The sequence below is a fragment of the Schistocerca gregaria genome, chromosome 7, assembly GCF_023897955.1.
Source record: "Schistocerca gregaria isolate iqSchGreg1 chromosome 7, iqSchGreg1.2, whole genome shotgun sequence".
Taxonomy (NCBI): domain Eukaryota; kingdom Metazoa; phylum Arthropoda; class Insecta; order Orthoptera; family Acrididae; genus Schistocerca; species Schistocerca gregaria.
The window spans coordinates 561,913,920-561,940,077 of NC_064926.1; the positions used below are offsets into that span (position 1 = coordinate 561,913,920).

Sequence of the window (26,158 nt, forward strand, 5' to 3'; positions counted from 1 at the left end):
CACTTGTTTGATCTGGCAGTGCAGCTATTGAAAGTGTGCCCCAGAATTTTCATCAACTCTGAGACGGTAATATCTCTGGCACTATTTTTGTGAAGCAAACAAAACTAGACTATCTTATACAACTTTCTGCCCTCTACTAAGCAAAGTAATTTTAAAAAATCTGGAGCAATTGTTATGTTTATAATTCAAAGCAAAAAAAGTAAGTGTAGTCATTTATATCTCCAGAAGTAATTGCAGGATAAACCTGAAGCTTTGTATGTAATAACTTATCAGTACAAGGTTTTAGAATATAAAGTTTCATTCTCCCACTGCTTTCCATATTTCACAAATTGGGGGCAAAATTGACAATTTTTGTAAAAACACCAAAAATTGATATTTTTAGCACTCTTCCACAAAAAAGTCTTCTCCAAAGCCTTTTAAACCATGTGCATTAGAAAAACTGTGTCAAACCACGTAAAAAAAATTGGTTTTTTCAATGCAAACATATAAGACGCTATAAAATGATGGTAAAGTGGAGATATATTTGAAATACAGTCCTATGCCTAATTTCCTGAAATTGAACCTGACTCTTTTAAATTATGCACTAGAATTGTTTAGTACTCTCTGGGAAAGGTAATATTGAAAGCCAGTCTTAAGTTCCTCGTCTTTTCTGACTCCCTGAGTGCCCTTCAGACCATGCAACACTTGTACCCAGCGGATACGGTCGTCCAGAACATCCATGATGCCCTACTCCACCTGCAACGGCAGGGAAAGGAGGTTTCTTTCTGCTGGGTGCCGGGGCACGTGGGTATTAGGGGAAATGAACTGGCGGATGTGGCTGCCAAAGATGCATGTTCCCTCCCTCACGTTGTTGAATGTGCCGTCCCCCTCCATGCTGTAACCTCCCTTTTGCGTTTTCGTGTTATGCATCAATGGGAAGAGGAGTGGTTGGCAGTTTCTGACAATAAGCTGCGTCTGGTAAAGGCCACTACGCGACCATAGCGTACGTCCTACCAGTCATACAGGCGGGATGAGGTTCTCCTCACTCGCCTCCGCATTGGACACAGTCCCTTCACGCATGGTTTTTTACTCCGGCGGGAGGACCTCCCAATCTGCAGTGCTTGTGGCGTCCAGATTACTGTCCGCCACATTTTACTTGACTGTCTTTTATTCTCTGACCAGAGGGCGGTGGTTTCCTTGCCACCGGATTTGCCCTCTATTTTGCAAGACGACGCAGCGACTGTGGTTAAGGTCTTACGGTTTTGTGTCCTGTCCAATCTGTTGCCTCGGATTTTAGGGAGAAGGTTTTAATGTGCTGCTGGGTGACTGGCTCACCCAGGTTTTAGGTAAGAGGTCCGCCAGTCACGATTACCTCCTTGTTTCCCTTCGGTATCTGTTCTCTTTTCCTTGTGTTTCCTTTCCTTTTTTAGTGTGTTTCTTATCCTCTTGTTTTGCCTCTGTATGTGCGCATTTGGAACTGCGTCAGGCCTGTGTCTTTTAGCCGTTCTCCTTGTTCGGCGTCTGTCTTCGTCCCTTCACCGCTTGTGTTCCTGTTTCTATGCGTTTGGGCGCTGATGACCACGCTGTTTAGTGCCCGTAAACCTCAAACACACACACACACACACACACACACACACACACAGTCCTGCTGACTGGGAAGTAAGGAAGAGTCAGAACAACTGAAAAACTTAATAAGGGAGGGCAGGGGGGCATGTATCTCCTGTCACAACTCATCATGGCATACTTCGGCCGCTTTTCTGCTCTGATAACCACAGAATCAAACTGGTTATAAACTTCAAAAAGCTAGCTCTGCTTTACCACAGCAATGGACATCAAGGTAGTAAAATCGTTGTGTAGCAGCAGCAACACCCACAATTTAAACTGCCTTCAAGTTTTACACCATTGTCACATTATGTAACCTTTGGGGAAGTTCATAGCAATCTAACTGACATTTTGTGGAAAGGATTCATATTACAGAGAATTCTGAGTATGACTCTTCATTGTAATGCTATTGACATCATAGTTTAATTCCAGTTTGAAATATAGCATATTTTGGTTTTGCTTGTTTTTGCTTAGTTAACTGTGTATTTGAACCAATAAAAAATGTGTTGCTATGGTCCATGTTGGCTTAACCACTGGTGGTTTCTTGTGAAGTGAGAAAACCAACATCTCCATCGCTGTAGGGCTCATACCTGATAGATGTTCAATAGCAGACACAAGTGGGTTTTTTACCACAGGTTCCTAAGCCTGATAGAGATTTGTTTACACAGGTGCCCAAGCCTGGTGGTAATTTTTTTGTGTGTCAGAGGACATAGCTAGAAGAGGCCCCTTTAGGACACTAAGTGTATGTTGTCTTGAAGCTGCTTGAATTTGTTATGTTTCATTAATTTGCTATATACTGTCCCAAGAATAATTGTATTGCTGGCCACATAATGTCACTGAGAGTGCTGCAATAACTGCAACAATGAGCCATTCGGGAACCCAATACTTGTTACTCCTCGATGGCTAATAAAAAGGATTTTCTGGACCATGTTGATGCATAATGCTTATTAAAGCATACATCTTCTTAGCGTAAGTCTCACTGATATTAAGTTTTTCAGATGTTACTGATCCACCCAACGCACCATTACTCTTTTTTTCCCCCCCAAGAACACATGGTGAATATTGCCCTGAGTGACTGGTTGTCCAGTGTTAAATCCAGCAAAAGTTGCATTCTCAGTGTCGTCACATTCTGTGGGATAGCAAAAAAGCCAGCTGGATTTTATTTACTAGTTCTTTTAACAGTTCCGTCCCCTTGTCCATTGTGTGGACCAATCTCTGGCAGGCCTTCGGGACCAAGGTCCATTCTCCAGTTTCTGGCCTGACCATAGCAGATGATGTCATTGTGGATCCCATTGCTGTCTCCAATACCTTATGCCACTATTTTGCAGAGATTTTGAGCTCCACTCACTATCTTTCTGCCTTCCTCCATTGGAGACAAGTGGAGATGGTTCAGATGATAGCCTTCTCCTCTCAGAATTGTGAATGCTACAATTCTGCCTTAAAAAAAAAGCACACACAATACTATGAGGTAGCTAGATAATGCTCTCACTTCATCCTGATATTTCACTCCAGGGATGGACAATGTTCATATTCGGATGCTGCAGCACATCTCTCTTGTGGGCACGCAATTCTCCTTCATAGGTACAGTTGCATTTGTACAGAGATCATGTTCTCTAGACACTGGTCTGAGCCACTTTGTTACCCTTACCTAGGCCCACTAAGGACAAACACCTTCCTTTTAGCTACCCCACCACTTCTTTCACCAGCTGTGTTTTCAAGGTGATGTATGATTTATGCTCAGCTGGTAGGTGGTTCCACTAACCACTGTACAATGTGGATTTCAAGTGCGCCGTTCTGCAGTCGATCATCTTGTCACTTTGTCAAACCATGTAAGAAGTCTGTGGCACCTGCTGGAGGACCAGTATCCTCTGAACACTCTACATATGGGGCTTCCGACACTGCCTGCCCCATTTCCATCAGGAATTTTTTCAAGGTACGTGTGGGTTGTGCCTTGTCTGACACCTTTATCCAGGAAAACAGGGCACCTCAGGGCTCCGTCCTGACTGTTGTCCTCTTCGGTATAGCCAGTAACTGTATTACGGCCTGTCTCCCACCACCCATATCTGGGCCCCTTTTTGTTGACAATTTTCAAGTCTGTTGTAATTTTGCCTTTGACTTATCTCCTTGAACAGCGTCTTCAGCAATGCCTCAATCGCCTTTACTTGCGGAGCATCAGCAGTGGCTTTAAATTTCCCATTGACAAAACCATTTGTGTGAATTTCTGATGGTGCAATGGGTTTCTTTCACCATCTTCACATCTTGGGCCTGTTGCTCTTCTGTTCATGTGAACTACAAAACTCCTTGGGCTTGTACTTGATAGGAAGCTCTGTTGGTCTTCTCATGTGTCTTACTGGGCTGCCCGCTGTACCCGGTCCCTCAGTGTCATACGTGTCCTAAGCGGTACTTCCTGGGGAGTGGATTGGACCACTCTCCAACATTCATTCGAAGCTAGGCTATGGTTGTTTTGTTTATACACCTTCACGTCTCCATTTTTATATGCCTTCTAAATACAATCCACCATCGTGGAATCTGTTTGGCCACTGGGACCTTTTACACTAGCGCAATTGAAAGTCTAAGTAGAAGCTGCCGAATGATGGCTGTCATGTGGTGTGATGTTCTACTCCGTGGATATGCATAGCGTTTGTCTGCCGTGTCCAGCCACCAATCCTATGCCTCCTTCTCAATGTATGCGCCATTATGGGGCACATCCTTCATGTCTGTTACCTCCTGGAGTTTGCTTTCGACTATTGATCCAGCAGCTGAACTTCACGCTATGTGCCACTTTCAGGACGGTTGTGAACCCTTCACCACTTTGGCTTCATGCGGCGGCCTGTGTTCACCTTGGACTTCATTCACTTCCTAAGGTAACTACTCTAGATTTGACCTGTCATTGTAAGTTTCTCGACCCTCGCTCGGAACTTAGTGATTGTATCTTTGTGTACACTGAAGGTTCTCAGACTGACCATGGTGTCGGGTGTGCCTTCATCATTGGCAACGACGATTTTCGGTATTGGCTTCCGGAAAACTTCATAGTGTTTATAGCAGAGGTCTTCACCCTGTATCAGGCCACTTAGTACATCTGGTGACACAGGTTTTTCAATTGTGTCATTTGCTCCGATTCCCTCAGTGACCTTCAGAGCCTCTGCGTGCTGTTAGTGCAATGGGACCAAGAAAGCTTCTACTTTCTCACTCTTCAGGAAGCTCACGTCGGTCTGATGGGAAATGAGGCTGCTGAAGCTGCTGCCACGGCTGCAGTCCTCCTACCTTAGCGCGCTAGTTCTTCCGTTCCTTCTGATGATCTCTGTTAGCAGATGGTGTCAATTTGGCATCACCAGTGGTCTTCCCTTCATGGGAACAAGCTCTGGTGAGTTAAACCTCTCCCAGCAGCTTGGCCTATCTCTTCTCGACCCTCTCGCCACAAGAAGAGAATTTTAGCTAGGTTACGTATTGGGCACTGTCGTTTTAGCTATCGCCATTTGTTAAGTGCTGACCCCCCACTACTTTTTGTTCATTGTCATCAACCTTTGACGTTTCACCATTTTCTGACCAGATGTTCTTTTTCTAACTACTTAAGTTTTAATGTATGTTTACCATATGAGTTATTGGTCGTTTTACCAAACGATGCGGGATGTCCACCACATTTTATTTTTATCCATCATAGCAATATTGTGAACCACAGTTAATTTTTAGTTTGTAATCTCTGTTGTCTCTACAGCATATTCTGTCAATCTTTCTTCAGGAGGAAGTCCTTCTTTTTAACTCTCTTTCCTTCCATCAATTGGGCTTAGCGTATAGTAATTTTTAACTCCTTTTTCATATGGGCGCATATGACGTTACTAGTTTTTGCACCCTAAAACAAAACAGTCAGTATCTTGCTTGCACCAACAAATTGATCTGCAGTGTAGCTCATGGTCTACACTTGTCATCGGTAGTGCTTCCTCCATTTTCAGTACACATAATTGTGATGACCTGTGTAACCCGTTTTGAGAAAATTTGAACATGCCGTTATCACATGTTTGCTTTGATCTATGATATCATAAAAATGATGAAAAATCCTTTCACACAGTCCCAGTATGTGTAGAAAATGTACCATAATGAGGATTATAGTTACACTGATGACATCAAGTTTTGTACCTTCACCAACTCAACCAAGCTGCGACTCCCCAAGGTCATTTAGATTGTAGCATACAATACAGATAAGTGTGTTACCAGATCCAATTTTATATTCACATTCTTGGCTTCACTAACTCACAACTGAACTGTCACCTCTCAACCAAACCTGGTATATGAGCTACCCAGCAGATCAGGCTGTCACCACAATCTTCAACCCAAAATGGAATATAGAAGCAAAATAAATATTGCCAGTGCCCTTTTCTCTCTCAGCAACGTATGATTCCGCACACTACTTCATCATTATGTTGTGAGTCAAACTGATGTCTGGTTGGTAGGTACAACCAACCACTGTTTTGTGAGTGGTTCAGCCACTTCAGATATTGGTATAAACATGTCGTAGCTGCACTTGTAACGTTGGTATAAATATTTCACAGCTGATATTCATTTCATGTTTAATGCTTGTTTCTGTATAAATGGCTAAAACTGCGAGGTAAATTCAGAAACACTGTACTGCATAGCAGGTGACTCTCACATTGTGAATAGTGCAGAAGGGGGTTTGATGAGGTGCTGGAGAGAGCACTGAATAACTTCTACCAAATGCAATATCTGTGTAATGAAGTAATAATAAAGATTTTTATGTGTCTAGTTGTTTATTCACAGTTGATGGTTATTTTTTCATGACTGCACAGGATTATGACTATTTTGTTGTATGGCGGTGATGTACTGCTGATTGTAGATGTGGTTCTTTACTGTTTTTGTCTGATGTTTAGTAGTTCAGTATGATAGAACCTAAATTGTGTGTGTGTCATGTGATTTATGGCATCTCTTTTTTATGGGTTACACGGATCCAGACATGTCCAATGACATTTCCAGCAGTTTCTCAGAAAAAAATATTGGGGGCCTTTTTTCAACGGTTCTTGATTGTAAATAGCTTCTGAGCTGTACAAGGGTCATTCAAAAATTAAGGAGACAAATTGGTCTGGGTAAAAGAACTGTTAGTAGGGCTAGTTTGGTACTTTTATAGCTTTAAGTTGCCATCACTGCAGTGAGCCCTGATCAGCTGAAGTATCAACAATGTTTTGTTTGAAGCCTCAAAAATACATTTTGAGGAGGCGAGTCTGCTTGAAATGCCCACATTAGTTAAACAATGTTCTGTTGTTTGTTTTTTAGTTGCTGAAGGCAAGAAACCAGTGAATATATGCTGTATAGAACGTTTAAAGTTAAGGTGAAGGTCGTATGAATTGTGCAAATTTTTACAAGTGAATAGAGCAGTTCAAAACTGGTCGCGACTTAGTGACTGACGAACATCGTTCTGGCCAAGCAGTTGCAGTTTCAACTCCCTCACTTGAAAGTCAAATTGATGACATTATTCGTGCCGACCGCCATGTGAGGGTGGAAGTGATAGTTGATAAGGTTTGAGTTAGTACTGGTACAGTTCATAACATTATCTGCAACAAGATGAAGTACTGCAAAACATGTGCTAGGTTGGTCTCAAAGGGGTTGACATGGCTACACAAGGGAACAAGGTTGAGAATGTGCACAGAGCTAAAGGAACATTATGAGAAGGTGAGCACTTCGTCAACAAAATTTTAACTTGTGATGAAACTTGGGTTCACTATTATGAACCAGAATCAAAAAGACAAAGCATGGAGTGGAAGCACACCAACTCACCTGTCAAGAAAAAATTCAAAACCCAAGCATCAGCAGGAAAAGTCATGTTGATGCTGTTTTGGGATGCTTGACGGTACAGTTTTTTGTGATTAAATGTTGGAACACGTGAGGCAATACTGACCTTACGACTTATCTTAGAAGAAAGATTAAGAAAAGGTAAACCCACGTTTCTAGCATTTGTAGACTTAGAGAAAGCTTTTGACAATGTTGACTGGAATACTCTTTTTCAAATTCTAAAGGTGGCAGGGGTAAAATACAGGGAGCGAAAGGCTATTTATAATTTGTACAGAAACCAGATGGCAGTCATAAGAGTCGAGGGGCATGAAAGGGAAGCAGTGGTTGGGAAAGGAGTGAGACAGGGTTGTAGCCTCTCCCCGATGTTATTCAATCTGTATATTGAGCAAGCAGTAAAGGAAACAAAAGAAAAATTTGGAGTAGGTATTAAAATTCATGGAGACGAAGTAAAAACTTTGAGGTTCGCCGATGACATTGTAATTCTGTCAGAGACGGCAAAGGACTTGGAAGAGCAGTTGAATGGAATGGACAGTGTCTTGAAAGGAGGATATAAGATGAACATTAACAAAAGCAAAACGAGAATAATGGAATGTAGTCAAATTAAATCGGGTGATGCTGAGGGAATTAGATTAGGAAATGAGACACTTAAAGTAGTAAAGGAGTTTTGCTATTTAGGAAGTAAAATAACTGATGATGGTCGAAGTAGAGAGGATATAAAATGTAGACTGGCAATGGCAAGGAAAGCGTTTCTGAAGAAGAGAAATTTGTTAACATCGAATATCGATTTATGTATCAGGAAGTCGTTTCTGAAAGTATTTGTTTGGAGTGTAGCCATGTATGGAAGTGAAACATGGACGATAACTAGTTTGGACAAGAAGAGAATAGAAGCTTTCGAAATGTGGTGCTACAGAAGAATGCTGAAGATTAGATGGGTAGATCACGTAACTAATGAGGAGGTATTGAATAGGATTGGGGAGAAGAGAAGTTTGTGGCACAACTTGACTAGAAGAAGGGATCGGTTGGTAGGACATGTTTTGAGGCATCAAGGGATCACAAATTTAGCATTGGAGGGCAGCGTGGAGGGTAAAAATCGTAGAGGGAGACCGAGAGATGAGTACACTAAGCAGATTCAGAAGGATGTAGGTTGCAGTAGGTACTGGGAGATGAAGCAGCTTGCACAGGATAGAGTAGCATGGAGAGCTGCATCAAACCAGTCTCAGGACTGAAGACAACAACAACAACATCTCAAAGTGTAGAGGACAATGAACAGCTAATACTACTCGGATTTGCTTTTAAACAGAGTGAAACCAGCCATGAGAGAGAGACATCATGGATCTCAAGAGGGGTGTGATTCTGCAGCAAGACAACGCAAGTCCTCATATTGCTCAACAAACCTGTGAAACCATCGACAAAATGGGTGGAAAGTACTGCCTCTTCCCCCTTAAAGTCCTGATTTAGCATGTAGTGATTTCCATTTGTTTGGTGCACTGAAGAAGGCATTACGTGGGATGAGGTTCCAGGACAATTAGGACATGAAAAAGTTTGTGCGAAATTGGTTCAAACATCAAGATAAAGAGTTCCTAGCACCCAGAATAAAAAAGCTTGTAGCCTGTTGGAACAAGTGCATAAATGGTCAAGGGGATTATGTTGAAAAGTAGAAAAAGTATTGTTTTGCAAAAGTAAGTGCTACTAACTGCTTTTTCCTCCAGACCAATTTGTTTCTTCAGTTATTGAATGACCCCATATTTTACAGAATAAATCTTTAAGAAACCATTATAATAAATAATGTCCTTAGTAGTTTTGTGCCTTTAGAATTTAAATTGCTTTTTCTCTATTGATCCCAATGTCTGTTCTTGACCGTTGTATGACTTTACCATAATATCTGGAGGAGGGTCTCTGGTAGAGTTTTCTTGCTGTATTGGTGAATTGTGATTGATTATATACCAGACACATTCTGTTTTGTTGCATGGGTATGTAAGAAAAATCTCATATTCACTTGGTGTGGCTACATTTTCAATATTTCATGTTAAATGAGCAGCAGTATTGTTCAAAGGAGTGAGAGTGCAACAAAATTAAGATATACGGACAGAATATATCAATAATGTGTAGTAGAGAATATTATGCTGTAGTGCTCACCAATGAAATTGTGCAGTAGTGCTCAACAGTGAAAAAAGTTGTAATATTTAGTAAATGGAACATAATAGACTTAATGGTAGACATTGCATCTTTATTGTTTTCAGTGGAACAATGTGTATAAAAAAAAAAATTCTCACTATCAGGAAAATTGGTTACAACTTTAGTAAAGGAGCATAACTTTAAACTTATGTTAGAGGTTATGGAAAGATATGAATGCGCAGACATTTTAACAGTTCTTTAGAGTGACATATTTATATTTTTGAATATTCAAATGAAACTGTATAAGTACTGCAAAATGCATAAACTGCCGTACAGAAGGTTGTATCTTCATGTCATCTGATGGCCCAGGAATAAATTTTAGAACTTGGACACTGTTATAGCTTCTCATCTGTCATATACATCTTGGAAAAGATAAATATTATCTTTTCTTATGAATTGCTGTATTAATAAGCAATTGTTTTAATATACTAATAATGAGAGTTGCTTATTTTGTGTGTTTCTCCAGGTGAGACTGGTCTTGGAAAATCAACCTTGATGGACTCATTATTTAATACAAATTTTGAATCTACTCCGAGCCCTCATAATCTCCCCTCTGTTAAATTGAAAGCTCACACATATGAACTACATGAGAGCAATGTAAGATTGAAGGTGAGTAAGAAATACTTTAACTGAAAATTTGGTGACATAAGGATATAGATAATATGTCACATATTTTTCAGCTCACTATATGTGACACTGTTGGTTATGGTGACCAAATTAACAAGGAAGACAGCTTTAAAGCTGTTGTTGATTACATAGATGCACAGTTTGAAGCGTATTTACAAGAAGAACTCAAGATAAAAAGATCCCTTTCAACTTACCACGACAGTAGGACTCATGTTTGCCTCTATTTCATCTGCCCTACAGGCCATGGGTATGTCAAAGTGAAACATAGTGTGGCGATTTTATTACATTGTAATATGTGCTCATAAATATATTAACATTTCTTCTTTTTTTCTAGATTGAAATCTATTGATCTTGTATGCATGAAAAAATTGGACACAAAAGTTAATATTATCCCAATTATTGCTAAGGCAGATACGATCTCAAAGACTGAACTCCAGAAATTTAAGGTATTGTAGCAGTGTTAGTAAGGAAACGGAAAGTATGTTTACACATCACTATCCACTTCAGACTTACTGTTTTCACATTTTCAGCAAAAAATTATGTCAGAGTTGACAAACAATGGGGTACACATTTACCAGTTCCCTGTAGACGATGAGTCTGTGGCAGAAATTAACACAACAATGAATGCTCACGTCCCATTTGCTGTTGTTGGCAGTACTGATTTTGTGCGTGTAGGCAACAAGATGATGCGTTCCAGACAATATCCTTGGGGTACAGTGCAAGGTAAGCAATAAATAATTCAGAGTTCTTTGTTCACAAGTTACTCTTTCGTATTGTCACAGTAATGAACTACTAATTTTTTTAGAGCAGTGTATTAGCGATTTAAACTAAGACATCCCTTTAATTAAAGAAGGAGCAAAGTTGTGCAGTGGTTAGCACACTGGACTGTCCGAATCCGAGATGTTCATTTTGATTTAAATTGTCTGTGGTTTCACTTAATCACTTAAGGCAAATGTTGGGACAATTCTTCAAAAAGGGCAGTTCGCTGATCGAGTTTGTGCTCTGTCTCTAATGACCTCATTTTCACCATTTGAAAGTGAGATTTTGTGAATCAGATGGAAAGTGTATTCCGTATTTTTCTTTGAAAGTAGAGTTGTGTAAACACTACAAAAAGGCTTTTCAGAGACCCCTACCAATCACATAGTTTGTTCACTTAGGCTAATTAAGACATTTAATGAAGCAAAATGTTTTGAGGTGCAAACCTTACCTTTAGGCTACTGTGGCTGTATAAAAGCATTTAACAAATGTACATACAGATATTAGTGATCTGTACAGTCTTAATGTGTGTTGTGGTCATTCTGCAGAGAAGAAAAACGTAATGAATGAATATTCACTTTATTAGTCTGCTGTTCACATAAACATAATTGGATAATGATTCACTTTGTTTATATGAAATGACTATTATCTTTCGGTGTGTTCAGTTGCCCCTGTTTTTATGGCTTCTTGGAATCTGTTAACCGCCATTCATAAACTTGCAAGGGACACTCAAAACACTACATGACAATAAACGGTTTTTTGCACTAGGGACATGATGGGTAAAACAAAGCTTGTTTCTTTTAATCAGGGATGTGTCGATACTGGTGTTATAAATCACTTGTAGTATCTTGTGCACATCTTGCTGTCACGCTCTGATTTTGGTTTATGAAATAATTTATAAAATTACTTTAACAATTTGGTGTTATAAAATTATGACAGTATCAAAATGATTTTGAAGAATTGCAAAGGTATTACCATTAGAACCCAGATTCATATATATTTTTAATTATGTTTTCCATTTTAACAGTACTGAATCTTTCTTAGTGTAGAATTGAAGAGTTCTAGAAATCTGTAACTGGATTTAGGGTCTCGTTTGTTCCTCCTTTAGCCATGGATGAGCATTTTCATTTCCTCCAAGATGTCCATTTCCCAGCTGTTTTCTAAATTCAACTTTGTCTGGTACACACATGAGGGGAATTTTCTCTCCAACATATCCTACAGAGCTGGATAGTTCAGTGGTTGTCACACATGTGACAATGGTTCCTAATGGTTACTACTTGTGTAGTTGCTCTTCTAATCAGCAGCCCATATGAGCAAACCAGTTGCATCTTTACCTGTGATTACAGAGCTGCACCTAGCTGTTTAAAAAGAACAGCTTCTTGTAGTCATGGGATAGGGCCACACGTCTGCTTTCATGCTCCATAGCTGATTCGCTGCAAATAATAAACTGTATCTGTGATGTTGCAGTATAATAGTCTGTGCATTGGCTAGAATTGCAAGTTAATAACATATGCAGAAATACAAAATAAAAGTTAAATGTATAATTGAATAACAAAGGTTCTGTTGTTGTATCTGTAATTGGTGTAGGCAGCAGTGAGTTATGTTGAGTAATGTTTATTCAAGAAAAGTTGTCTCACACAAAAAGAAAGTGGTCTCACGATATTCAGATAACATAGAGACAGAAAGTGTCATTTTCAGATGGAGTAAAGTTATGTTGAGATTGTTACAAGAATGGTATCAAAATTCCCAAACTAAATAGTCATCAAAGATACGTAAAAAAACTAGGGCCATTTTGTAATCACAATGCACAGTCACCAGCTCAAAATAGTTCAGAATTAAACATGTTGATCTACAAATTAACACTCATGCTCAGAGAATAGTCAGCTGTACTCTGTCTGTTCTCAGTTCTGTATTACAAGCAGAAAAAGTTCGAGTCCTCCTGTGGAGCACATGTAAACCTCTCAAAATATAAAGGCCTGTCGGAAGTTAAAATATGGTAGCAACTGTTAACGTGCTCAGACTTAATCATTCGCTCGATCAAATATTACCTATACTACAGACGGACCTGCCTTCTTCCAGCACAAACATCCAAGTGTCTAGAATCATTCCCTTGATCTCTTCATTTGAAAACTCCCAGTCTCCACTTGACTCCAATAGCGTTCTGTTGGCTGCTGTCTGTTTTTCCTTTGGCTGAAGGCCATCCCCACCAAAATATATCATCCCAAAGTTCTACAGACACAATTTGACAATCATGACCATTTCCTGGGCTAAACTAATGTATTGCAACAATATTTAAAGAAAGAAATGTTATAAATATTTTGCTCACATTTACATAATTCACAATAATTACAAGTAAAGGTTTGATCATAAATAAATAAGCTAGTATTCTTGCACAAGTCTACTCACATTAAATGACGCTGAATTGTCATTGCATTATGTTTAAACAATTATTTATGCTTTCTTGACAGAAGTGTCCTTTGGTTCTCTTCTCAATTGTGATGTCTGCTAACACATGCGATTAACCACTTTTAAGTTCACACAGTTTCTTAATAGAACTTGTATTCAAATTTTAAGTAAACTTATTGGCAAAATAATAAACTGTTCATTAAAAAAGCACACAAGTTTGACAAAATACGTGGTATCAATTCTGTGTTGATTTGCTGTGGTAATGTGGAGAATACTATGTTCTGACAAACATTTGCATATTAAAAAAATAATAAAAGACATAATAAATCAATAAATAAAATGGTCATATATATATTAGTTTTCATAGACAACAGTTATAGTGCATTACTATCAAATGAGATAACGTTTGTTGAAACCGAGTGAAGCAATTAAAAGTTGTTGATTCAGAGGGTCATTGTAATACGTTTATTCACTGTGAGATATTAACTCCTGTTGTCATGAGATGTACCTCATTTTTAGGATATTGTAGATGTATTCAAATTTGCATTAATATCTGATTGCAAATTATTGTAGACCCTTAAAGCGCTGTAAGAAGCCATATTTCAGCTTGTCTGACACTCCACCATTTCTTGGAGCATTATCTCCTGCACAAAGGCTGCTACATTCCCAGATTTTGGGATTTACCCATTTTCGGAGACTGGTCGTCTCTGCAACTGGCTGGCCAGAAGGTGCAGCCTACCCTGAGTCCCAGGCCTGCAAGCATACAGCCATCCATTAGGTACGCCTTGCCTCGTAGCAGTTTTGGGCAGCCAATTAGCTCACCGAAATACACCTAACGTCACACACTGAACTCGCGTTCAGGATGACGACAGTTCAATGAAACCTGCGGCTGACCATCCAGATACAGGTTTATTGTCTCAGTGTTCCATATCTTGATAGTAAGGATGTGAAAGTTTGATTAATTTGGTACTGCCCTTTTTAAATAGTTCAGCCGGGATTCCATCCAGTCCAGGGGCTTCGTCTCTCCTCATTTGGATAGCTTTTTCATCCTCTTGAAGGGAAGGGTCATCACTCATATGGTCTTGAATGGGTTTTTGTGGTATTTGTGTAAAAACGTCCTCATGTACCTCTGACTCTCTGTTTAGAAGTTCTTCAAATTGCTGCTTCACCAAGAGCCGATAGATGCCAAGTCTTTAAAGAGTTGTGTACCATCTTTAGAGAGAAAGGGGTGCAGACCTTATTTTGGAGGGGGGCATAGATCACTTTTGTGGCAGTGAAGAAGGCTCAGGAGTTGTCAGTTGCACCTAAATTTTCCATTTCAGGTGATTTTGTAGTCCACCATTGGTTTTTGGGACCTCTGGTTTTTGTTTGAACATCAGCTTTGAAATGGAGATGAGCTTGTTTTTTGTGGACTGATTTTTGATCTTTTTGTCAGGTGCTGTAGGCCTTTCTTTTTTATCTAATGTGCTTTGAATTTTGTCATCATTTTCAGCAAACCAGTATTGATGTTTTCTTTCAATGATTCCATTTCATTCTTGGTAAGCCAAAACCGTGATGGTTTTCGGAATTGACCAGTGTTCTTCAACATTGTCAGGATACTCAACAGGCTACTTTTGCTTCACAGTGTTCTGAAAATTCTTTTGGGCCTGTTTATCTTTTAGTCATTCAAGTTTTAGCAGATGTTTTGCTTGTTTCTTTTGCTTCCACTGTTTGGGTGGCACTTGTAGAGCCATTACTGAATGGACAATTTGATGATATTTCTATCAGTCACTAGCCTGAGCTACGGTTCTTGCATCACGTTGATCCCTAGACTGCACAATCACATAATCTATGAGATGTCAGTGTTTTGACCTGAGATTTTGCCGTGTCGTTTTAAACTTATTTTTCTGTTGAAAGAGAGAGTTTGTAATGTGTGTTTTGAGTATTTAGTCAGAAGAAGGGTTCCATTGGAGTTGCCATTGTCTATACTCTCCTCACCAATGATACCTTTCCATAGGTTGTAGTTTCTGCCAACTCGTGCATTGAAATAACCTAGTAGAATAATTTTTCTTGATGGAGGTATGGTTGATAAGAGTCACTCTAGTTGGTTGTAGAGCTCTTCCTTTTTATCATCCTATGAGTCTAGGTGCGCATGCACTAATTATAGCAGCTTTTTTGTTGTTCACAAGTTTGAGATGGAGGGTCGTAAGTCTTTCATTTATTCCAGAGGGTGATTAATCTAGATCATTGACAAGTTCAGTCCTCACACCAAAACCTACCCCGTGGATATATGAGTCTCATTTTCGTCTTTCCCTTTCCAGTATGCAAATTTAAATTTAAATTTAAATTTTTAATTTCTCAAAAATCCCATCTTCAAAAATTTTCAAACCTTAAATATAATGCTTCACATTATTGTTAATTAATTCGCTAAGAATGAAAGTGGGACTGTCATGGATTCACACCTATAAAAAAAAAAAAATTCAGAAATTCACATCTCACTAAAAAATTATATTTTTGTAAAATTTGTAGATATATTGGACATATCCGTAATTAAATGGTAACTAAATTTACACTTTTTCATAAATTTATTTGTAATATGTTTAAAATGTCACTAGTCACTGTGATGAGTGATTATTGTACCAGAAGTACTAAAACAGTTTAATACAGTTGTAATCTGTAACTGTAAGTATTAAGATTTGATTACTGTATGTAAGTAGAATAAACTGGCATAGAAATTCTGATTGTTGATTCTAATAATCATAAATAACTAACTGCAATGGTTGTAGATGTCCAGTTCAGTTCAGGGTCAAGCCACCTGTAGCTGAGAGTCTGGAGTTGTTATGATTTAGCTGCTTTAAACCTGTAAGTGTTCGGGGTGACTGAGTGGGGCAGTTGGATTTGAATGCTGCTGGTGATTAATGTGGTTAATGTTTTGTAAAGTATTTATAAACTTTAACTGCAGATGGTATTATAAGGAGAAAGATATAGACACTACAATGTTGCATTCCTTTAAAAAAAACACTCATTCAGTGAAAAATATAATGTGCCTGAAGGGATGTGCAATATGTTTGCTGATACCCCAAAGACATATAAAAAAAATTGTGATAATTTTAGAAAGCAGATTGGTTCATTGAAAAATATTCAAGAAAATAATGATTATAGAAAATCTTCTGATGATGATGATGATGAAACAAGCTATGCTCCTTCACCTTCATCTGTTCTAGACACACTAATACGTCTCGTCAAGAATTAGGAGAGAGACCTGTACATCGTACAGAACTTAAGATGAAGCAGTATTCCACCAAAAAATTAAAAACCATTGATTTAGCACTTAAAAAACAATTTTTTGCTAATGCAGAGGATTTCTCTGAAAATGAATGTATCATTGGAACAGTCAGTAATAAGTAACCTAATAGCTAGTAGTTATTCACGTAGTTGGAAACAAAAAGTAATGCCACTAACTTGTTGCCTGAATCTTGGCGTGATTATTTTTATGAAAATGACGAAATAAGCAGAGTAATGCCAGGGAAGTAAGAGTGTGTAACTGTGAGGGTGGAAGATGGAGATAGATCAGTATACATAAAATACTTATTTTGTTCAATTTAAAAGAAGCATATAATAGTTTCAGAGCTAAATTTCCAGCAATGAAGATCGGGTTTTCTAAATTTGCATAACTGTACACAAAACAACTGTGTTTTACTTGGTCATAGTGGACCACACTCAGTATGTAACTGCACTACACATCAGTATGTCAAACTAATGATAGAAAATGCTAAGCTCCATATCTTAACCAATGGAGAATTGCCCTCTTATAAACACTGTTTAGCAAAAATGCTGTGGAACGCGGTATCATTCCACAACATCATGGGAAACTGTGTTGCTTCATTCGGCTTTTGTTTGTCAGCTGAGTTCTGACTTTCCTTGAATCTGAGGTGAAGCTCTTTTTATTAACAGAGCAGTTTTCTAACACGGCTATTAAACCACAGTGGGTCTTTCCCACCCCCTAAGACCTTGCTCGAAACACACTTGTCTTAGGTATGTTGAACAACACTTTAGAACTTTTGCCATTTGTGTTCCACAGCTTTGTCCTCATCACTGAATATTTAATGCTGACTACACAGATACTCAGCAGTTTGTATTCCATCACTGCTGCTAAGCTAAAGTATCTTGCAACCGTATTTAATATTCTTACACTACATTTATGAGAATCAAAGTATATGAAGGGAAGGAAGTAATTGAGCAGGGAGTGAGACAGTCTTGTAGATTATCCCTGATGTTACTCGGTCTGGACATTGAACAAGCTGTGAAGGAAGCCAGGAGAAATTTTGAAAGGTAATCAGATTTCAGAGGAAAGAAATAAGAACTGTGACGTTTGTTGACAACATTGTAATTTTGTCCAAGATGCGAAGAACTTGGAAGATCAGTTGAATAGGAAGGATAGTGTCCCGGAAAGGTGTTATAAACTGAATATCAGTAAAATAGCATGGATAGGGCAGCAGTTTAGCATGGATAGGGACCGCGACTTCTGTGTTCGGATGTGGGCTGTGTTGGCATCCCTCCGCTCCCAGCTTCAGGCAGTGTTGGCTTCGGTCACACGGCTTGAGGCTGTTGCCAATGGGCATCACTGTGGGGGTCCGGATGGGGGTTTGTCGGGGACGGCCAGCTCGTCCCACGCATTCCCCAATCGCATTACGGCTGTGGCTGCTCGGGATACTGCCCACATTGAGGCTGACCCCTCACCTGTGGTAGAGTGTAAGGTCGTCTCGAGGTGTGGCAGGGGGCGAAAGACATTTCGAAGGGCTGAGCGGAGGGCCTCTCCAGTTTGTCTGATGGACCGGTTTCAGGCTGTCTCTCCGTCTGATACTGATCGTCGGCCAGACATGGCTGCTTGTCCTGTTCCAGAGGTTACCCCTCAGTCTGCGAGATCTGGGTGGTCGCAGAGGGTGGGCTTACTGGTAGTTGTCAGCTGAGTGCATATTGGGGCCCCTTAGGGATATGGCAGCAAGAGAGGGGAAGAAGACCAATGTGCACTCTGTGTGCATACTGGGGGGAGTCACTCCAGATGTGGAAAGGGTCCTTCCGGTTGCCATGAAGGGTACAGGGTGCACCCATCTGCAGGTGGTCGCTCATGTCGGCACCAATGATGTGTGTCGCTGTGGATCGGAGGAAATCCTCTCTGGCTTCTGGCGGCTATCTGGTTTGGTGAAGACTGCCAGTCTCGCTAGCAGAATGAAAGCAGAGCTCACCATTTGCAGCATCGTCGACAGGACTGGCTGCGGACCTTTGGTACAGAGCCGAGTGCAGGGTCTGAATCAGAGGCTGAGACGGTTTTGCGACCGTGTGGGCTGCAGATTCCTCGACTTACGCCATAGGGTGATAGGGTTTCGGGTTCCGCTGTATAGGTCAGGAGTCCACTACACACAGCAGGTGGCTACATGGGTAGCAGGGTTTGTGTGGTGTGGACTGTGCGGTTTTTTAGGTTAGATGGCCTCAGGCAAGTACAGAAAGTACAACAGCCTGAAAGGGTGCAGGGCAAAGTCAGGACCTGTGGGAACCAAGCAGCAATCAGTATTGTAATTGTAAACTGTCGAAGCTGCGTTGGTAAAGTACCGGAACTTCAAGTGCTGATAGAAAGCACTGAAGCTGAAATCATTATAGGTACGGAAAGCTGGCTGAAGCCAGAGATAAATTCTGTCGAAATTTTTACAAAGGCACAAATGGTGTTTAGAAAGGATAGATTGCATGCAACCGATGGTGACATGTTTTTCTATGAAATATTATGGGTGGAGGTTACACTCAACAATTGAGCTAGGTTAATAATTGTCTCCTTTTACCGAGCTCCCGACTCAGCAGCATTAGTGGCAGAACAGCTGAGAGAAAATCTGGAATACATTTCACATAAATTTTCTCAGCATGTTATAGTCTTAGGTGGAGATTTCCATTTCTCAGATGTTTAGGGCGGGTGGTAGGGTCAGAGCATCGAGAGACATTATACTGAGTGCACTATCCAAAAATTACCTCGAGCAATTAAACAGAGAACCGACTCATGGAGATAACATCTTGGACCTACTGATAACAAACAGACCCGTACTTTTCGACTCTGTAAGCACAGAACAGGGAATCAGTGATTATAATGCTGTTGCAGCATCCCTGAATTCGGAAGTAAATAGGATTATAAAAAAAGGGAGGAAGGTTTATCTGTTTAGCAAGAGTAATAGAACGCAGATTTCAGACTACCTAACAGATCAAAATGAAAATTTCTGTTCCGACACTGACAATATTGAGTGTTTATGGAAAAAGTTCAAGGCAATCGTAAAATGCGTTTTAGACAGGTATGTGCCGAGTAAAACTGTGAGGGATGGGAAAAACCCACCTTGGTTCAACAACAAAGTTAGGAAACTACTGTGAAAGCAAAGAGAGCTTCACTGCAAGTTTAAACGTAACCAAAACTTCACAGACAAACAGAAGCTAAACGATGTCTAAGTTAGCATAAGGAGGGCTATGCGTGAAGCGTTCAGTGAATTCGAAAGTAAAATTCCGTGTATCGACTTGACAGAAAATCCTAAGAAGTTCTGAGCTTCCGTTAAACCAGTAAGGGGATCGAAACAGCATATGCAGCCACTCTGGGATGATGACGGCATTGAAACAGAGGATGACGCACGCTCGTAAAGCTGAAATACTAAACACCTTTTTCCAGAGCTGTTTCACAGAGGAAGACCCGACTGCAGTTCCTTCTCTAAATCCTCGCACAAACGAAAAAATGGCTGGCATCGAAATAAGTGTCCAAGGAATAGAAAAGCAACTGAAATCACTCAATGGAGGAAAGTCCACTGGACCTGACGGGATACCAATTCGATTCTACGCAGAGTACGCGAAAGAACTTGCCCCCCTTCTAACAGCCGTGTACCACAAGTCTCTAGAGGAACGGAAGGTTCCAAATGAGTATACAGAGAAGTTGCAGCATTAGAAAATTGCAGCGAAATGCAGGAAGATCTGCAGCAGATAGGCACTTGGTGCAGGGAGTGGCAACTGACACGTGTAATGTTTTGCGAATACATAGAAAGAAGGATCCTTTATTGTATGATTATATGATAGCGTAACAAACACTGGTAGCAGTTACTTCTGTAAAATATCTGGGAGTATGCGTGTGGAACGATTTGAAGTGGAATGATCATATAAAATTAATTCTTGGTAAGGCGGGTGCCAGGTTGAGATTCATTGGGAGAGTCCTTAGAAAATGTAGTCCATCAACAAAGGAGGTCGCTTACAAAACACTCGTTTGACCTATGCTTGAGTCTTGCTCATCAGTGTGGGTTCCGTACCAGGTCGGGTTGATAGAGATGATGAGAAGATCCAAAGAAGAGTGACGCATTTCATCACAGGGTTATTTGGTAAGCGTGATAGCGGTACGGAGATGTTTAGCAATCTCAAGTGGCAGACTCTGCAAGAGAGGCACTCTGCATTGTGATGTAGCTTGCTGGCCAGGTTTCGAGAGGGTGCATTTCTAAATGAGGTATCAAATATATTGCTTCCCCCTACTTATACCTCCTGAAGAGATCACGAATGTAGAATCAGATAGATTCGAGCGCGTACGGAGGCTTTCCGGCAGTTGTTCTTCACGTGAAATACACGCGACTGGAACAGGAAAGGGAGATAATTACAGTGGCACGTAAAGTGCCCTCCGCCACACACCATTGGGTGGCTTGCGGAGTATAAATGTAGATGTAGATGTAGAAAATTAAAGCAAAGATGTTGCAATGATACTGAGGGATGTAGAGAAAGAAATGAGATACTAAAGGTGATAGATGTTTCCCTATTTAGACAGCACAATAATCAATGATTTCAGAAGTCCAGAATGTATAAAATGAAGAGAGGCAATAGCAAGGGAACACTTTCTGGAGAGAAAAAGATTGTGAACATTGAACGTAAATTTTTATTTTAGAAGGTCTTCTCTGAAAGTATTGGTTGGATTGTAGCCTTATGTTGAAGTGAATTGTAAGAGGTGACTAATGCTCATTTGTTAAGTAGATTCAGATTGATGTAGGCCGCACTAGTTATCCTGAGATAAAGAGACTTACGCTGTATTGACTAGCATGGAGGGCTGCATCAAATGTTTCCAGACACACTCATGACACTGAAAAGCAACAGATGTTTGGAAAGGGTCCAGATCCAGGGAAGAGAGCGTTGTGGGGGCCACCCATAGAACCCTTTACAAAAAGCATTAGTACTTTTACAGATCGGTTTAGAAGTTTCTTAGCAAGCATTTGGAAAACAAAGCCTTAAAACTGGCAAGGAATTCTAGAAAATTATGAACTATGATCAGTAATGTACTTGAAAATGGCCTTACAACTCGAAACTTAGGTTGTGCAGTGACATCAGGGCAAAAAACAGTGTTTGTTTAGTTAACTATGATTAGTTTGCAGTACCTTTCAGTTGCTTGCTTGCGGGTGGGGAGGGGGGGCTGATGCATTTGCAACCTGATTAGCTACAGAGAATTTCCCAGCCAGAAAAAGATACCTATTTACAGGCTAAGTGTACCTGCTGCCAACAAAAAGTATGATGCACCTCATGAGTCATGCGGAAATGGAAACAACTGAAAGAAACAGAATATCCCCACTCCCCATTTACATGATCCCAATGTCTGCAGACTTTTCATTATGACACCGCTAACTAAAATATTTGTCAGCGTGAATCAGAACGAAGTTGAGAGAGATTCAGTATAGTTGCACAATTTTTGGAAATTTAATCACATTTGTTCCCACTAATTTTCATATGCGCACCATACTGTTGAATGCCCGTGAGCTGTGCGCACGCGCGCAAGCGCATACACACGCACACACACTGAGATGCTAATAATGGCGAGTGCACACTTTGGTTTTATATTGTACAAGTTATGACTTTGCCAAAGTCGTGAGACTTTCTTGCTATTATAGTTCCATAAAATTTATTATTATTATTATGTTAAAACATTTTATATTAATATTACTGAAAATCCTAAGAACCTGTGGTACATTAAAGCAAATTACATTGAGATTGGAAGAGTGTGGGTGGAGGGGGGGAGAAGTAAAAAAAACTGTGACCACTGAGCCCAACCCTGGATCCGCACCAATAGTCAGTATGTCATAACAAGAAACTGTCATCACTTGCCCTATACAAGTTAGTAGGATAGATAAATGTGACTGTTTCGAAGACCAACTAAAGTTTCAGTCTACATCTTCCGAATTTGGAAAACATATTTGTAAATGAACTCAAGACACTTTTTACAGGGAGAGATTTATGTCTGCAAATTAGAGGTGTAACAGAAAGGAAAAAATGTTAATTACACAGTAACACTTTACTCCAATAGTTCAGTGATCAATTTGACAGTTGCATTCGTATAGGAAGTCCAGTTTTGTAGAATACACCTTGGAGTGTAAATAAATGATATTTAGTCGCCGGCCGCGATGGTCTAGCGGTTCTAGGCGCTCAGTCCGGAACCGCGAGACTGCTACGGCCGCAGGTTCGAATCCTGCCTCGGGCATGGATGTGTGTGATGTCCTTAGATTAGTTAGGTTTAAGTAGTTCTAAGTTCTAGGGGACTGATGACCACAGATGTTAAGTTCCATAGTGCTCAGAGCCATTTGAACCAATATTTAGTCAGTGGCATGCATCTGTAACTTTTTCAAGTAGGTGGAAAACTCATTCGTGTGAATATATATACCTATTTACACTTGAACTCTGGTCCTGTAAAGTGTTCCAAAACAGCTCTCATTAGCCTGTAAAATGTTCATACTACTCGCATTTCTTGTAGTGGAGACATTAATTTACAAATTAGAATAATCACCTTGCTAATCACAAAACACTGATGTATTGATAACACTGAGAAAGTTCGACTTTCTAGTTTTTGATTGTGAGAAACATTTCATAAACAGCATATTTGAAAACAAATATCTTAATGAAAGCAGTTATAGCTTGCAGGGGAAATGGCGACTGTAGAAATTAAGTTTTTCAGGACAGTCACAGGTCACACTCAGTACGTTCTATAAATCAGGTTTGCTCTTTAACTTGAGAAGAACAGCATCAGGAACTCTGGAATTTACGGTTATAAGTACAGTAGTTGGCTGCGTACATTGCTGGCAGTGTAATCAGCTGACTGCTGTATTTAAAACTGTAAATTCCCCAGTTTCTGATGGTACTGTTATTAAATTAAAGGCAAACCGGTTTTAAAACATACTGAGTGCGACTCGTGGCTGCCCTTAAATCTTAATCCCTTGCTATGTGATATAAACTCCGTAAAAAGTGCTTCATCACAATGAAAATCTTCAGTTGGCAAAAATAAGTGTCCATTGGATTCAGAACAATTTGGAAAGAGGAATTGGGTGGATGAGTTTGGATGGGTGAGAGAGGTGGGGCAGAAGATCTCAGCAAATATAAAGGAAAAACTTGTCGGGGAGGTTGTTTTTGTCATTCTCATTGTTGTTGTGTTCTTCACTCTGAAGACTGGTTTATTGCGGCTCTCTACGCTAGGTTAACTTGTGCAAGCCCCTTCATCTACGAATAAATACTGCAATCTGCAGGGGTTGGACATAAATATGGAAACACCACGTGAAACACATTTTCGAACATAAATGCAGATACCAGCGAAGCCTCAGGTGGGGCTGTTGTATTTGAGCACAAGCAGCACCATCCAGTGCTCTCAGTATGTTGCAAGTGTCAGTTGTTGTCAGAACAGTGCTCTGTGTAGTTATGAGTGCGTTATGTTGACAGTAAGTGAATTTGAATATAGGCAAATTATTGATGATCGTTTGGTGGGTGCTTCGATAACTAAGGATAGCCAAAATGTTTGGTGCCTGTAGAGGGGTTATGTGAAAAGTGGAAAAACATCATTCACTGAGCCACAATGCAAACAGAAGTGTGTGTGTTGAGTGATATGATAACTGGAAAAGTCAGTGCAGAACTGAATAATGCACTCATGAACCCTGTGTGCACCGAAACAACATGAAGGGAGCTCCATAAGTAGGGAATTGCAGGGCGAACTGGAATTGCAAAACCACTCATAGTGATACAAATGCCCATAATGCAATGGAAGAAAGTCATTTTGTCAGATGAGTTTTTTTGTTCAACATTTCAAACTTATGTCCAAGTTTATGTCCCAAGCTTGACACATGATGGTGGTTCGGTGATGGTTTGGCCAGCCATATCATGGAATTCTGTGGGCCCTGTGGAAAGGTCCCATTACTGCCAAGGTTTGTGAGACCATTTTGACTGATCAAGTCCATCCCATTGTCTGTTGTTTGTTCCCAGTGGTAATGCTGTGTTCAAAGAGGACAGGAAACTTGTTTACATGTTGCGCGTCATCCATGGCTGGTTTTGTGAGCACAAAGATGAATTGTTTAATCTCCCCAGACCATCACAGTCACCAGATCTTACTATGATTGAGCCTTTGTGGTCTACTTCAGAGAGAAGGGTCCATGATCGCTATCTACATCCATCATAGTAAATTGAACTTGCCACTAATTTGCAGGAAGGACATTATAACATTGTCTTGAAAGCCATAGGGGACCTGTATTTACCCATTCTCAGAAGACTATAACTGTTTTGTATGCCAGTGGTTTTTGTACATCATGTTAGAAATGGTAATCTGTTGAGTTTTTGGTGTTCTCAAATTTTTATTTACCTCTTGTATATCCATTTGAATCTACCCATCCCCCCCCCCCCCCCACTCACTTTCCTCCCATACCATACTGACAATCCCTTGATGCCTCAGAATGTGTACTATCAACCAACCCCTTCTTGTAGTGAAGCCGTCATATATTTCTTTTCTCCCCAATTTGATTGAGTACCTGGTCATTAGTTATGTGATCTATCCATCTAATCTTCACCATTCTTCCACAGTACCACAGTTTAAAAATTACTGTTATATTTTTGCCAGAACTGCTTATTGTCAATGTTCCACTTCCTTATTGGGTGTCACTTCAAAGAAATAGCTTCAAAATAGAAATCCATAGGCATATATTTGATCTTAACAAATTCCTCTTTTCAGGAATGCTTTTTCTGCTGCAACTGTTAAATATTTTATATCCTCTCTACTTATCAGTTATTTTGCTACTCAAATAGCAAATCTCATCCACTACTTTTTGTGTCTCATTTCCTAATCTTTATTACCTCAGCATCACATGATTGAATCCGACTAGATTCCATTACCTTTACTTCTTTTTGTTGATGTTCACCTTACATCCTCCTTTCATGTCACTGTCCACTCCATTCAACTGCTGTTCCAAGTCCCTTGCTGTCTGACAGAATTAAAATTTCATCGAGAAACATCACAGTTGAACTTTCATTCTTCCTCTTTTTTTTTCCGTGCTTGCTTAGTATACAGAGTGAATAAAATTGTGGATCCTTTCTCAACTTCTGCTTCCCATTCATGTTCTTCGACTCTTCTAACTGCAGTTTGGTTTCTGTACAAGTTGCGCATGCCATTCTGTTCCCTGAATTTTATCTCTGCTGCCTTCAGAATTTCAAATAGAGTATTCCAGTATTCCAGTCAGCTCTGTCAAAACCTTTCTCCGAGTCTCCAAATGCATATGTTTGCCTTTCTTTAACATAACTTCTAAAATAAGTCCTAAGATGACTATTGTCTTGCATTCACATGCGTTTTTCAGGAATTCAATTCCCCAAGGTCACCTTTTACTAGTTTTCCCACTCTTCTGTTAATAATTCGTATCAGTATTTTGCAGCCGTTACCTACAAAACTGATAGTTCAGTGATATTCACTCCAATTGGCACCTGCTTTCTTTAGAATTGGAATTATTACATTCTTACCAATGTCTGATGTACTTCGCCTGTCTCTTGCACA

At 39.9% G+C, this 26,158-nt stretch overlaps 1 protein-coding gene across 2 annotated transcripts in view; it reads left to right on the top strand.

Moving 5' to 3' along the window:
• The window catches only part of LOC126281440 (septin-2), a 70,969-nt gene that overhangs the window by 5,428 nt on the left and 39,383 nt on the right, over positions 1 to 26,158 (top strand). For both annotated transcript variants that reach the window (XM_049980411.1, XM_049980410.1), the window contains exons 3-6: positions 10,022 to 10,164; positions 10,236 to 10,429; positions 10,517 to 10,628; positions 10,713 to 10,905. In XM_049980411.1, coding sequence (XP_049836368.1) covers positions 10,022 to 10,164; positions 10,236 to 10,429; positions 10,517 to 10,628; positions 10,713 to 10,905 — 642 coding nt within the window. The remainder of the gene's footprint in view (positions 1 to 10,021; positions 10,165 to 10,235; positions 10,430 to 10,516; positions 10,629 to 10,712; positions 10,906 to 26,158) is intronic.